Here is a 14,620-nt window from a genome sequence, read left to right on the forward strand (position 1 = left end):
GAAACAATCCAAAACTAAAAAGATTCATATTAAATCAAAGAATGATATACAACTATCATCTCAGAATAATATACATAATGGAAGCATAAGTAAGCCACGAATTAAGATTAGTTTAAAAAAAAAAGTTCTGAGATGCATGAAAAGCCAAATAGTGTAAAATTAAAGTTAAGTTTAAAAAAAACTGAAGATCATGATAGACTACATAAACCAACCAGACTACGGATAAAACCAATTAGGGTCCCAGGAGAGGGGTATGATTCTGAGGATTCCGAAATTGAAGATGATCCATTAATTGAAGAGGGTGTTATTCTTCGTGTGGTCCCTGATATTCAAGCAGAATTTGTTAAAAACTCAATAGATTCCGGTGATTATTCTGGTGTTAGTATTAAGTGGAAAGGCCAAAATCATGCAATTGTTTATATTAATGGATTTAAATATGGTGCCATTTTGGTTAATCTACCGACTATCCTGGAAGTTAATAAAAGTGTTGACCGTAAAAATTTATTGAAGACATTCGATGTTTGTCAAATGCTACTTTGTATCAAAATGATTAATGAAGAGGAGGAAGTTTTTGAATTAACTTCAGAACATACCGAAGATTTGGTGTCTAAATTCTTTGAAGATTACCAAAACGAAATTGATCAAAATAAATTAAAATTCTTTCATGGGTACAACGGTGGCCCATTGACTGATGCAGAAACTAAATATACAAAAGAGATTGCGCTGAAACAATATGATTATAGGCATGGTATCACACCTGCTTTATATAATGTTAGAAATAGGAGATTTAGAAGAAAAATGAATCCTACTGAGTTTGATTATATTGAAAAAGTTGTTGAATCATTAATTCTAGCAGATGAACAAGCTGAAGAAGTTAAGTTTGAATTAGTCTCCGAAAGTGAAATATCCAAAAGGTCAACTCCAATTGTAAATTCAGGTATTCAAATACATAACCTTAACTTTTCTACAAACCACGACATAGATATGGAAGATGAAAAAGACGATGATGACTTAGATCTCGATCAAGCATTTGAGAGTGACGACGAAGAAAAAGACACTAGTAAAACTAGTATAAATGCCAGTGCTACTATAGATCATAATGAAAAGGACGCAATTAATAATAACGAAGGCACAACTGACAATATCATTAATGGTATAAAAAGCAATGGAAAACTAGATGAGATGGGTGATGATGTTGAACAATACAATGGTGAAGAAGAAGAAGACGATGACGATGACGAAGAAGGAGATGACGAAGAAGAAGATAATGGCGAGGGTAATGAGAAGGAGGAAATTGATGAAAATAGACAACATAATGCATTATTAAAAGATGAATTAAACGATTTAGAAGGTATCCTAGAACATACTAAACAAAAACTGCACTCAGCTACCAACCCTTTATTAAAATCAAGATTTATTGATAACATTAAGAAACTAGAAAAAGAAGTAGAATTAAAGAGAAAGCAATTGATGATTAGTGATGAAATGTTGAATAAACAAGACAAAGATATGGAAGATGAAGATGGTGACGAGGATGAAGAAGAAGAAGAAGAGGAAGAAGAGGAAGAAGAAGAAGAAGAAGAAGAAGATCAACAACAAAACACAGAACAAGGTCAAACAGATGCGATAGATGAAGATCAAATCACAAACGCTATTATGGCTGGAGAAATACCCGATGAGGAGGCACTGGACCAGAATGATCTTGACATGATGATGCTGTTTGGTGCAGAAGGTGACGATGGGGATGAGTAATATTGTTATGCATTTTATATAATATCACACAAGCAATAGGAAGAGAAGAACTACCATTGGAACAACACCTTTAACATCTTGACTATTGATGCTATTTCTAATACCTTTGTAACACTATACATACTACATAATATCCACATATATAAGTAATAGGTCATTAATACTTCGAACTTCAATTAGTAACCTAATATATATAATGCAGTATACTCGATAATTTATATCTTACTTTGACTTTCAATACCCTAATTTCTCAACTTTTTATACCAGACGCGCTCCTATTTGTGTCTATAATTTCTTCGCTTGTTTTTCGCTGTCAGCTGGGTCACTGAAATTACAAGTCGCGCCTGTCCGAAAGGTAAATATTGAAGTTAAGAACATCAAAATTAAAGTTGATAAATGAAAACTGGTAATCGGTCTGAAATAAAAGAGCAACTAAACTTGTAACAATAGTAACGACCGACGTTCATATCTAATCTCCCAATTTTTTTTACGAAGTTTCCTGTCCAATTTCAACTGTATTTGCTTAAAAATTATTCGCTCTGAAATAATATCACAATTGGAACTTGGAAAGCATCAATTTTTTTTATTTTTTTTTTAATTTTGAATAAAAATAAGTGTACTAATTATAATATTAAAAAACAGGGAAATTAAATCTCCAGTATGAATTTAGAAATTCCACAACGCCAATTCACCAAGGAAGAAATTAACAGATGCTATTTAAGATGGCAGCAGTTAAGAAATGAACATGGTGCTAACGCTCAAAACGTGCCAGAATTTGTTTATTTTACAAAAGTCTTGCAGGCTGCTGCAAAGCAACAGCAACAGCAACAGCAACAGCAACAGCAACAACAGCAACAACAACAACAACAACAACAACAACAACAGCCACCGCCACTGCAACGGCCACCACCACTGCAACGGCTACCGCAACAGCCACCGCAACAGCCACCGCAACAGCCACAACCTATGCCACAACCTATGCCACAACCACAGCGTCATCACCAACAGCAACAAATACAACAGAATTCTAATCAATTATCTAATCAACAACGATTACCTCAACAACATCAAATACCTATGAATCAATCTCCCGCCAACCAGCACGCTCAAATTCAAAATACAAGCTCTCCATCATCATTATCAAACCAGAGTCAATTGAACCAAATGAATGGCTCCAACTTAAATGGAAATGGAAATTTACAGTCAAGAAATAATAATATAGGACAGAACTATGAGAACCAAATCTCGCCACAGCAAAATAATAATGTTCCATTAGCAAGATCACCGATGAACAACCAAATACCTCAACCTCAATCACAAGCTTTGGTTAATAAACATATTCCAGGAAATACTCGGAGGAATTCCAATGCCAGTAGCCCAGCATTTCATAATGAAACCATAATTACTCAGAGTCAAAATCAATTTCAAAATCGCTCATCGAAACCAACCCCTACTCAACAACAAACTGCAACCTTCCCAACTCAAACTCCACATAATAATAACAATATGAATATTGCACCAAATCAAGGCACTATCAATATCCATGATATTCCAAACAGTAATATTCAAAAAGTTAGTAATGCTGGATCACCTCAGAACCAACAACAACCACAAGGCCATTCAGGCACACCAAATAAGATTTTCTCAGTCAAGCAATCTATCTTATTAAGAGCTCAAATTACTGCGTTAAAATGCTTGGCAAACCATCAACCAGTTCCGACTGAAAGTCAAACAATTTTACAACAGTCAATAAACAACCCTCCGGACTTTAAGCAAATATTGATAGCTCTAAGTGAATATGTTAAATACAAACAAAAAAATAATTTACCAACTGGAAACCCAAACTACAACATAAATCCGAATTCAAGCCAACATCAAACACAACAACCACCGCAGAAAGGACAAACACAATCACCTGTTAATATTCAAAGAAAAACCCCTGTACTAAATCAAGCTCAACTCAATGGGCATCCTCAAAGTCACAGCCCCTTTACCCAAAGAAAATCCCCTTCTATAATTACGGAACAATCGAACTCCCAGAACAATAGAAACAATTCTTTTCCCCCAAACATATCTGCTTCAACGAATACCTCAAAAAATGATATTTCTAATTTAGATATGAATAAGAAGGACACTCATATGAGGAGTACAGAACCACTTTCTCAAAACTCTACTTCTAATTCTAACATTAATTCTGACTTAAGTGACGCTACAACAACCTTAACTAGTGACAATTCATCCATAAATTCATTGAAAACAAAAAACATAAAATCCTCTAAAAAAGTAACTGAAAAAGCAATATCTGGCAATATATTATACCGTACGAATGGATCAGATAATTACAATGATAAATCTACTAAAACTACTCAATCATTAGCAAACATACCAGAAGATTCAGAAGAAAAAACTAATACATTGAAACAAATTACAGAGCAAAAATATGCTAATCCCGTTAAAGCAAAACCTAAGAAGAAAATTGTAAGCCAATTACCACCTAAAATCGCACAGCCCATGCTACTTGAAGATTTTCAAAATGCAAATAAGACTGCAATGAACATCGTTAATACTGACGATTTCGATGCAATGGTTGATTCATTTTCATTACCTGAAAATTTATATTCTACTATTGATTATCAACAATTGTTTGATCCAAGTTATGCTGCAAATTCAATGATCCAACCTGGCATATTACCGTCAGGAATCGATATACATACTTCAAATGAAATTTATCAAACTTTGGTTGCCCTTAACTTAGATACTGCAGTTGATGATTGCTTACAAGACCTTTTGGACGACACTACCGATGAAGAAAAAAAGGAAGATGCACTTTTCGATTATTACGCATTAAAGCTTCTTCCCCTTCAAAAAGCAGTTCGTGGCCATATTTTACAATTTGAATGGTATCAAAATTCGTTATTGCTAAACACTCATCCAAACTTCTTGGCTAAAATACGAAATGTGAATACTCAAGATGCTTTACTAACTCGAGATTTATATAAGCGCTATGAAATTTTGAAGCTAGAGAAGAAAGAAAAAGAAAGGAAGAAAAATTTAGAAATCATAACATCTTCTGCAACAAAAATTTATTACCATCGAACCGAACATAATAATAAGCGTATTAAATTCGGCCATAAAATGATATCTGTTCATGGGACTTATGAAAAGGAAGAACAAAAAAGACAGGAAAGACAAGCCAAAGAGCGTTTACAAGCATTAAAGGCTAATGATGAAGAGGCATATATTAAATTATTAGATCAAACTAAAGATACAAGAATTACCCATCTTTTGAAACAGACAAATTCATTTTTGGATTCACTAACCAGGGCTGTGAAAGACCAACAAATTTATACTAAAGAGATGATTGACTCACATACTAAAGAGGGGTCACAAGATGCCGAAGATGCAAATAAACAAAAAATAGAAGAATCTGATAATGATGATGATGATCGAGAAAAGATTGACTATTATAATGTAGCACACAGAATTCAAGAAGAAATTAAAGTACAACCTAGTATTCTTATTGGAGGTACCTTAAAGGAATATCAGTTAAAAGGTTTACAATGGATGGTCTCTCTATTTAATAATCATTTGAACGGTATTTTGGCAGATGAAATGGGTTTGGGTAAAACTATTCAAACTCTTTCTCTGTTAACTTTTTTATATGAAGTGAAGAAAATCCATGGTCCATTTTTAGTTCTTGTTCCATTATCTACTATCACTAATTGGACAAATGAATTTGAGAAATGGGCTCCGACTTTGAGAACAATTACATTTAAAGGTACACCAATTGAACGTAAAGCAAAACAAGCTGCCATTAAAGCTGGTGATTTTGATGTTGTTTTAACTACATTTGATTATGTTATACGTGAAAAGGCTTTACTGGGAAAAATAAAATGGGTTCATATGATAATTGATGAAGGCCACAGAATGAAAAATGCACAATCTAAATTGTCACTAACCTTAAATACATATTATCATACTGATTATAGACTAATTTTAACCGGTACGCCGTTACAGAATAACTTACCAGAATTATGGGCACTGCTAAATTTTGTACTACCTAAAATCTTCAATTCTGTTAAGTCATTTGACGATTGGTTCAATACTCCATTTGATAATACAGGTGGCCAAGATAAGATAGAATTAAGTGAAGAGGAGACACTTTTGGTTATTAGAAGATTACATAAGGTCTTAAGACCATTTTTACTACGTCGTTTAAAGAAGGATGTGGAAAAAGGGTTGCCAGAAAAAGTAGAAAAAGTTATAAAATGTAAAATGAGTGCCCTTCAAAATGTTATGTACCAGCAAATGTTAAAACATCGTAGACTATTCGTTGCTGAATCAGCCAAAAAGAAAATCAAAGGGTTTAATAACCAACTGATGCAATTAAAGAAAATTTGTAATCACCCTTTTGTCTTTGAAACGGTAGAAGATGAGGTTAATCCTTCGAGAGAAACTAACGCAAATATTTGGAGAGTCGCAGGTAAATTCGAGCTATTAGATAGAATTTTGCCTAAATTAAAAGCTACTAGTCACAGAGTGCTGATATTTTTTCAAATGACCCAAATAATGGATATTATGGAAGATTATTTAAGATTAGCAGGTACGAAGTATTTAAGATTGGATGGGCAAACTAAAGCCGAAGAACGTAGTGAAATGCTTCACTTGTTCAATGATCCTAATTCTGAATATTTCTGTTTTATTTTATCTACTAGAGCTGGTGGGTTAGGTCTAAATTTGCAAACCGCCGATACAGTCATAATTTTTGATACAGATTGGAATCCACATCAAGATCTTCAAGCACAAGATAGAGCCCACAGAATTGGTCAAAAGAATGAAGTCAGAATTTTAAGACTGATTACAGAACACTCTGTTGAGGAGGCTATCTTGGAACGAGCTCACAAGAAATTAGATATCGATGGTAAAGTTATTCAAGCGGGTAAATTTGATAATAAATCTACATCAGAGGAACAAGAAGCGTTACTAAGATCACTTTTAGAAGCTGAAGAAGAAAGAAAGAGGAAAAGAAATGCTGGTATAGAGGACGAGGAAATTGATGATAAAGAACTAAACGAGCTGTTATGCAGGGGTGAAAATGAACTTGAAATATTCACGAAGATCGATGAAGAGCGTGCTAAGAATGATTTACGGGCAGCGTACAAGACTAGATTATTTGATAAAAGCGAACTTCCAGAAATATACTCACAGGATATCGACGTTGAGTTAGAGAAAGAAAAAGCTGAAAATGAAAATCTATATATGGAACGTGGTCCAAGAGAACGTAAAGCAAAGTCTTATAGTGACAACATGACAGAAGAACAATGGCTTAAACAGTTTGAAGTCAGCGACGGGGAAGATAAAGTGGACATTAAAGACACAGCTGCTAATGAGTCTGATATAGATCTTGCAGATAATACTGTACCTTCAGAAGATGTTACAGATCTTAAAGATACGATCGAACCTAACTATGTTAAACCTATTACTGGTGGAGAAAAGTCAGATTCGGATTCTCAAGATGGTGATTTTGAAGAAGAAAGCAAAAAGAGAAAGGCTCCTAAACCTAGGGGGCGTCCAAAGAAGTTAAAACTGGATGAAAACAATGTTATTCATTCTACTGTTCCATCAGATCCAGATATTCCTGTCAAAGATGATTCAAAAGATACTGTTCCTGCACATTTTGCGGGCAAAACATCAGTAAAATCTATTGCAGCTTCAAAGTCAACTAAACGTAAAAAAAAATCTTCTCGTGGCCGTGGAAGACCAGCAAAGCCTGGCCCTGCTACCAAAGGACGTCCAAAGAGAAATAAAAATGGTCAAGAATATTTAAGAAATCCTGAGAATGTGTCTGAGCCGCTAGACATAAGAAAAGATGTAGCTAAAAACGCTCAAGATTTATTAACATTTGCAGAAACATATAGAAATACAGATAATAGGCAACTGTCTGAGATATTTTTAGATAGACCTCCTAAATCAGTTTATCCAGATTACTATTTATTGATTAAATATCCAATTGCGTTTGAAAATATTGAAAAACATATTGAAACATTGGCGTATGACACGATGGTTGAAGTACTAGAGGATTTTCATTTGGTCTTTGCAAATGCTCGTATTTACAATTACGAAGGATCTATCGTGTATCAAGATTCCATAGAACTCGAGAAAGTAGTATTTCAGAAATACGAAGAGATTACTGGTTCAAAATCAGACATAGATTTCTCAAAGTTTGATGAATTATTCGCAACAAAACCTCTACTCATCAATGCTATTAATGAAGTTACATCAGCATCTGATAATACACCTGTCTCTACTCCAATTGCGGAAAAAGACCACGAAGATAATGAACAAGAACTCTAATATTTTATATTTATGATTACTGATCATATTTATTGTATATTTATATTACATTACATAAATTTTGTCTTTATTTTCAGTATTGTTACATTTAATTATAGTTGAATATTTCAAGTCACGAAGATCTAGTATCGGGGTTATTAATATTCCCGCGAAATTTTTAAATAATGTAATTAGGATTATCAAAAAATTACAGCCTTAATTTATTATATAAAAACTACATAAAAGACAAAAATTGGGTTCACCAATCCAATAAGTCTCAGAATATTTTAAGATAGAAGAACCATCAAGTTGAATTTATTCATAATATTATATTAATTTAAAATTAATTCAAATGTCGTTTGGATCAAAAGCTGCTGAAAGATTGGCTGATAAGGTAATCTTAATTACTGGTGCCTCTGCCGGCATTGGTTACGCTACTGCACTAGAATACATGGAAGCATCAAATGGTAAAGCTAAATTAATTTTGGTCGCTAGAAGAAAGGAAAAATTGCAATCTTTAAAGGACTTAATTAACAAAAAATTTCCTTCTTCAAAAGTTCATATCGATGAATTAGATATTACCAAGTTAGAGACTTTTAAACCATTTTTAGAACAATTACCATCTGATTTTAAAGATATTGATATTTTAATCAATAATGCTGGGAAGGCCTTAGGTACTGAAAAAGTTGGAGAAATAGACCAAAAAGATATTGAAGGAATGTTTCAAACAAATGTTATTGGCTTAATCAGTTTTACTCAAACTGTTTTGCCAATCTTTAAAGCTAAAAATTCAGGTGATATAGTTAACATTGGCTCAATTGCAGGTAGAAATGCTTACCCAGGTGGTTCAATCTATTGTGCTTCCAAGTTCGCTGTTAGGGCTTTTACACAAAGTTTAAGAGCAGAATTAACAAATACCAACATAAGGGTAATGGAGGTAGCTCCAGGTATGGTCGAGACGGAATTTTCAATTGTTAGATACAAAGGGGATGAAGATAGTGCTAAGAATGTCTATAAAGGTATAACTCCTTTGGTCGCCGAAGATATTGCAGAATTGATCGTTTTCAACACATCTAGAAGATCTAATACCGTCATTGCTGAAGCTGTCATCTTTCCAAGTTGCCAAGCATCTGCTTACCATACTTATAGAGAATAGGTTTTATGAATTATTCTACAAATAGCAACATGAACATATATATGTACAGATACTCAGATTTGTTACCCGAATATTATTTAGACATTCTATACACATTCTATACGTTGAAACGAAATCTTTACTAAAATAAAACGATTAACTGATGTACGTCAAAATCACCACCTAGCTCGTTATTTTCTGTGGGTGTCTTAAAGGTGCTTACAGGTAACGCCTACTAACCGGATGATTAACAGAAAAATGACTACAGCACATTTCAATATTATTTGAAGAGACAAATTTAAAAATCTTTTAAAATTAGACAATTTTATGTATATTTTAATTTAAATACATGTGTGAGAAACTTACTTAGAGTTATTCATATTTATAGAGTTTTTTTTAATTATACTTATAAGTTATTTTTGTAATGTTATTTATTTTTTTTATGACACTTCTTTTTTATTTTCATATTCGTAAGATCTTTTCGATCTATGCATTAAATGAAACAAAATTAAATTTCATACTTCATATATTGAAAAAAGACCAAATATACAAGAATCCAAACATATTAAATATGGCAATGAAAAAATTTAACCTCATATTTACTATTTCATGGGCATTATTCAATTCTTTGTTAATATATGGACAAAATTTCTATGATTCCAATCCAAATATCATTGAGTTAAATTCAAGAACTTTTGATAGAGTTATTCATCACACTAACTACACTACTTTGGTGGAATTTTATGCACCATGGTGTGGATATTGTCAAAAATTAAAACCAATATTGGAAAAAACAGCTAAACAATTAAATGGTATAGTTCAAATTGCTGCAATAAATTGTGATCTTGATATGAATAAACAATTATGTGGCCAAGAATCAATTGAAGGTTTCCCTACTTTAAAAGTCTTTAGACCTCCTAAAATTAATTTTAATGTGAAACCTGAGGATAGGGTTGACTTTAAAACTCATGCCAGTGAAGTCTATATTGGCGAACGAAAAGTTTCACCAATGATTGATTTTATGATATCAAGAATCAAATCTTACGTAAAAAGAGTTCAAAACATTAAAAATTTAAGAAACTTAATTTGCAAGAAAGATAAAGAACAAGAATTGAAAGTTGTTTATTTTTCTAAAAATGAAAAAGTTTCAAGTGTATTTAAAACTCTGGCAATTGACTTTTTAGGAAAAGTAAAATTTTACCATATTACAAATGGAGTTTTTAAAGGTTTTGAAAATGATGAAGTTGAGATTAATAAATCAATGAAAACATACCCAAACATTACTAAATTTCTGCTTGAATTAGAAAAAGATCAAAAAGATAAAAACAATTCCAAAAACAATCGCCTGGTATTCTTCAAAGCTCAAGAAGATAAATATTTAGAATACTCGGGTGAAAATTTTAATAAAATTGATATTGAAAGCTTTATTATGAAAGAATTTAATATAACACCAACAGAAGGTCCGCTAAGTAAAAAGGTGAGTATATAAATAAAATCACTGGCAGGGGATCAAATTTTAAGAAATCTAAAAAAAACTCAAAATCTTCTAATTCAAAGAATAAGAAAAATAATAAGCAAGGTAATGCAAAATCACTATATGATGAATTATAAAAAGGTCAATTAATATTTTCCATTACGTAACACCATTGCAATGCATAATCATAGAATTTAACGATACATCCCTTTGCTGGCTTTTTGTTAAGCACAAGTTTCAGTTTTTTTGTAAGCCACTAAGGCCAAATATTTATCTTGAAATATTTATAGAGTAAAACAATTTTCACCCTGCATTTCAGTATAAATTTTATAGTATTATTATTAGCTTAAAAATGAAATGTGACTATAAATATTTCTATTTACATTTATAAGCACGTGCAAGTGTCCAAATGAAGTAATTTTGGAAAATTTGAAAAAAAAAAAAAATTATGCGATGAGGTCTTTAAAATAAGTAATAAATTAATGTATACAAAAATTTATATATATGCCATGCCTTTTTATTTAAGTTAGACTTAAGAACCGAATAAAGTATTAAAATAAAGAGAAAATGTCTTTCTTTTTTAAAAATATAAAAGCTGATGCTAATTCAGAGGATGATGATAATTTGAACGTCCAAGAAGATGAATTAGAACAAATATTGAGGAACAAAAAAAAATTCCAACATGCAGAAGAAGATAATGATAGCAGTGATGATAGTGATGATGGCCTGAAAAGTATATCATTTGGGTCAATTAAGAGTGCATCTGAGAAATTGGATAAGGAAGAAAGAAAAGAAAGAAAAAACAAGAAAATCAAAAAGAGAAAAAGAAAGGTTGAAAGCGATCATGAAGAAGACCTTGTTGATTTTGCTGAAGAAGAAGCCAAAAAGAATAAGTTCAAAGAGGGCAGATTTAATGAGGAAGAGAGTAGTAGTGATGATGACGGTACATTTTTTGAAGAAGATGATGAGGAGGAAGAAAATAAACGGAAGAAAAAGAGAAAGGCACATAAACATGCACCAAAAGAAGAATCATTCAAGAAGAAGGTCCATAGAATACGAGATATCCCTGGATTACCAAGTATATATCAAACTCCCAAAAGAGTTGAGGATATTCGGTTTGATAAAAGTATCGGTAAGAGTGAACATGATATGGATATAATCCGTAGACGTTATAAATTCCTTGATGAATATAGAGAAAAGGAACTACATGATATGGAAGCTATATTAAATGATCAAAAGTTAGTAAATAAGATGGATTCTGAAGAAGTACGTAGAATTGAAGATACTATGCGTAGTATGTCTTCCAGATTAGAGAGTGTTAAAAATCGGGATCTTGAAAGAAAGATCATTAAAGATTATGAGAACGAACATTTTAACAATAAAAACTCTAAAAATAAATTTTATTTAAAGAAAACTGAAAAGAGAAAGATTATTAACAAATGGAAATTTGATAATATGAAAGCTAATCAAAGAGAAAAGGTCATGGAACGTAAACGTAAAAAGCAATTGGGTAAAGAATATAAGCAATTTGCCTTCCATAGAGATTAGGCATACCCAATTGTATAGTATTGTAGCATTAATTACATAAAATATATATAAAAAAAATTAAATATACTTAATTCATTAAAAAATAATATCACATGAGCATCTCTTTTTCATAAAATCAATTATTGAACAGTCTTACCACCTTGACCGACCCAGTCATTAGTGGAGCCTGGATATACAGAAGCATTAGCATACCCTAATTTTTCTGCTACATCTCTTGCTTTTGCGGCACGAGCACCAGATTGGCATAAGAACAACATATTAGCGGAGGTAGCTGGCTTAGGGAATCCAAAAGTAGCATTGAATTGTTCACCATCGAATTTCAAAGCTTCTGGGTATGAATTGAAAGGCATATTGTAGGCACCCGGGACGTGACCTGTAGAATATTCGGAACGTTCACGAACATCTAAAATAAAGGTATTAGCAGGCTTAGAAGCCACCAATTGTTGAACATCTTGGAAAGAAAAACGCTTGTAAGCTGCTGTTGTAGCAGTAGCAGCTTGAGTAGCAGTAGCAGCTTGAGTAGCAGCACTACCGTTCCATGCTTCGACGACTCTACTCCACATTATAATTTATAATTATAGTTAGTTGATTTGGTGATCTTGATATTATTGATCTTAACCTAGTTAATTGGCTTAGCTGGATAATCTTTGTTATAATATTGAACTTTCTGTCAAATTGAATCCAGAAAAATCTCATAGAATACTTGTTTTTCAGGAAAAGGGGGTCCTTTAAATATGCATTTTAAGGTTGGCGAATCCAGATCGGGTTCAAGGCCAATTTCGGCATTACTAATCAGCAAAATTTACTTTATAATCTTAAATGTAAGCAGCTGCCAGAAAATTGTCATAGCGACAGAACTGCAAATGTCAGCAAAAAAAGTCAACACAATGCTGTGATTAAAAATAGTAATTAAATTGTCACATCTGTGGCTTTATGCTTATGGTTAATAATGATTTCATATTCTCATAATTGTGGCATTATGCAACAACTAATAACAATTTCATATGAGAAATAACCCAACATGTATTAATCATACGTGGTTATACTGCTAAAACCACCTAGGTAGTGATATTAAGAACGTATTAAGATGTGATAAATTCTACCTTTGCATCAGGCAATCAAAGAGTCAGTAAAAGTTCAGTCCATTCTTCGAAGTATAGATTATCACGGAAATATCCCCACAGTTTTAGCTGTTCATTGTAGACAGCATATTTTATATATGTTCCCTTTTCTAAAAAGGTAAGGATATTTTTCTATCCCAAATAAATATGAAAATTATTTAACAACTAATCAACTAAGTTATTGAATAATGAACAAAAATGTTCTGAACGGCCCAACCGCCGGCCATAGATGCCAGCAGTTATTTAGTAGTAAATGTTGTTTACGGGATGTGTATTGTATGAAGATATTATGTAGTCGTATATAAAGGGAGTATAAAGTTCATAGCGGGAGCATGCGTGGTGCTAGATAATGTCATGATGTCATGATGAAACGGATATTAAACAGCAGTCTACTGTTAATGGTAAGGTCTAGTGTGAAGATTATATGCATTAACGTAACCTTAGATCACTGACGACAAAGGTACCATCACCCAAATGTTGAGTCATACCGACCTGTTGGACTTCAAAAGTAGATTTTTGTTTGTTATAATCAACAATTGTAACAGAGGTGTTAAATACAATTATCTTACGGGTTTTACCATCAGCATCAACTTCATTACTGCTCTGATATTTAAACCAGTCTAACATGGCGCGGATAGCACCACCATGACTCACAATAGCCATATTCTTTACGTTATCCCCAGCAGATTCTACCAATTCAGTAATTTGATTTGATAACCTTTCAATGAAAACGTCTGGTTGTTCACCGAAATCCTTAAAAGATCCCTTACCATGCTTATCAGCGTACTTTTCGGCATCTTCAATATACATCCCTTCAATGACACCCATGTAACGTTCTCTTAAAGCTGAGTAAAACTTCAATGGAATCTTGTGTAAAGTAGTCTGTGGGTTTTGGATACCATTTAACACACACATACTTGTTTGTTTACATCTTTTCAAGTCACTGGAGGCAACAGAATCAAACGTAATATTGTTCTGGTGTAGATATTTACCTAGAAGATTACTTTGATTCAACCCTGTTTCATTTAAATCAGTATCACGATGGCCTTGTAAGATTTTCTCTACATTATTATCAGTTTGCCCATGACGTATGATAAATAATCTGATGATATGGGAATCCTTATTATTTGTATAACATTCTTTAGGGGTTAATTGGGTCATCTCTGTAGTTTATTTTAATATGTCGTATAGATTAATAGATGGCTTATTTTGTCTTCTTTATAATTAGAATATATTAATGGGTATATTTTAACAATA

At 32.5% G+C, this 14,620-nt stretch overlaps 7 protein-coding genes across 7 annotated transcripts; 5 read left to right on the plus strand and 2 right to left on the minus strand.

Moving 5' to 3' along the window:
• Nucleotides 1-132: 132 nt before the first annotated feature.
• On the plus strand, nucleotides 133-1,752 carry TAF7 (TATA-binding protein-associated factor TAF7; the record flags this gene model as incomplete). Its single annotated transcript, XM_004180077.1, has 1 exon — nucleotides 133-1,752. One exon carries the CDS (start codon nucleotides 133-135, stop codon nucleotides 1,750-1,752), a length of 1,620 nt encoding a protein of 539 aa, XP_004180125.1.
• Nucleotides 1,753-2,412: 660 nt separating this feature from the next.
• SNF2 (SWI/SNF catalytic subunit SNF2) lies at nucleotides 2,413-8,106 on the plus strand (the record flags this gene model as incomplete). Its single annotated transcript, XM_004180078.1, has 1 exon — nucleotides 2,413-8,106. One exon carries the CDS (start codon nucleotides 2,413-2,415, stop codon nucleotides 8,104-8,106), a length of 5,694 nt encoding a protein of 1,897 aa, XP_004180126.1.
• A 331-nt stretch (nucleotides 8,107-8,437) lies between these two features.
• On the plus strand, nucleotides 8,438-9,241 carry ORA1 (oxidoreductase; the record flags this gene model as incomplete). Its single annotated transcript, XM_004180079.1, has 1 exon — nucleotides 8,438-9,241. The coding sequence occupies one exon, from the start codon at nucleotides 8,438-8,440 to the stop codon at nucleotides 9,239-9,241; it is 804 nt and encodes a 267-aa protein (XP_004180127.1).
• A 556-nt stretch (nucleotides 9,242-9,797) lies between these two features.
• On the plus strand, nucleotides 9,798-10,709 carry MPD1 (protein disulfide isomerase MPD1; the record flags this gene model as incomplete). Its single annotated transcript, XM_004180080.1, has 1 exon — nucleotides 9,798-10,709. The coding sequence occupies one exon, from the start codon at nucleotides 9,798-9,800 to the stop codon at nucleotides 10,707-10,709; it is 912 nt and encodes a 303-aa protein (XP_004180128.1).
• Nucleotides 10,710-11,261: 552 nt separating this feature from the next.
• Nucleotides 11,262-12,242, plus strand: RRP36 (rRNA-processing protein RRP36; the record flags this gene model as incomplete). The annotated part of the gene is made up of 1 exon (XM_004180081.1): nucleotides 11,262-12,242. The coding sequence occupies one exon, from the start codon at nucleotides 11,262-11,264 to the stop codon at nucleotides 12,240-12,242; it is 981 nt and encodes a 326-aa protein (XP_004180129.1).
• A 119-nt stretch (nucleotides 12,243-12,361) lies between these two features.
• TBLA0D01030 (uncharacterized protein) lies at nucleotides 12,362-12,805 on the minus strand (the record flags this gene model as incomplete). The annotated part of the gene is made up of 1 exon (XM_004180082.1): nucleotides 12,362-12,805. The coding sequence occupies one exon, from the start codon at nucleotides 12,803-12,805 to the stop codon at nucleotides 12,362-12,364; it is 444 nt and encodes a 147-aa protein (XP_004180130.1).
• Nucleotides 12,806-13,792: 987 nt separating this feature from the next.
• Nucleotides 13,793-14,524, minus strand: TBLA0D01040 (phosphoglycerate mutase; the record flags this gene model as incomplete). The annotated part of the gene is made up of 1 exon (XM_004180083.1): nucleotides 13,793-14,524. One exon carries the CDS (start codon nucleotides 14,522-14,524, stop codon nucleotides 13,793-13,795), a length of 732 nt encoding a protein of 243 aa, XP_004180131.1.
• Nucleotides 14,525-14,620: the final 96 nt, after the last annotated feature.

Source organism: Henningerozyma blattae, chromosome 4 (assembly GCF_000315915.1).
Source record: "Henningerozyma blattae CBS 6284 chromosome 4, complete genome".
Lineage (NCBI taxonomy): Eukaryota > Fungi > Ascomycota > Saccharomycetes > Saccharomycetales > Saccharomycetaceae > Henningerozyma > Henningerozyma blattae.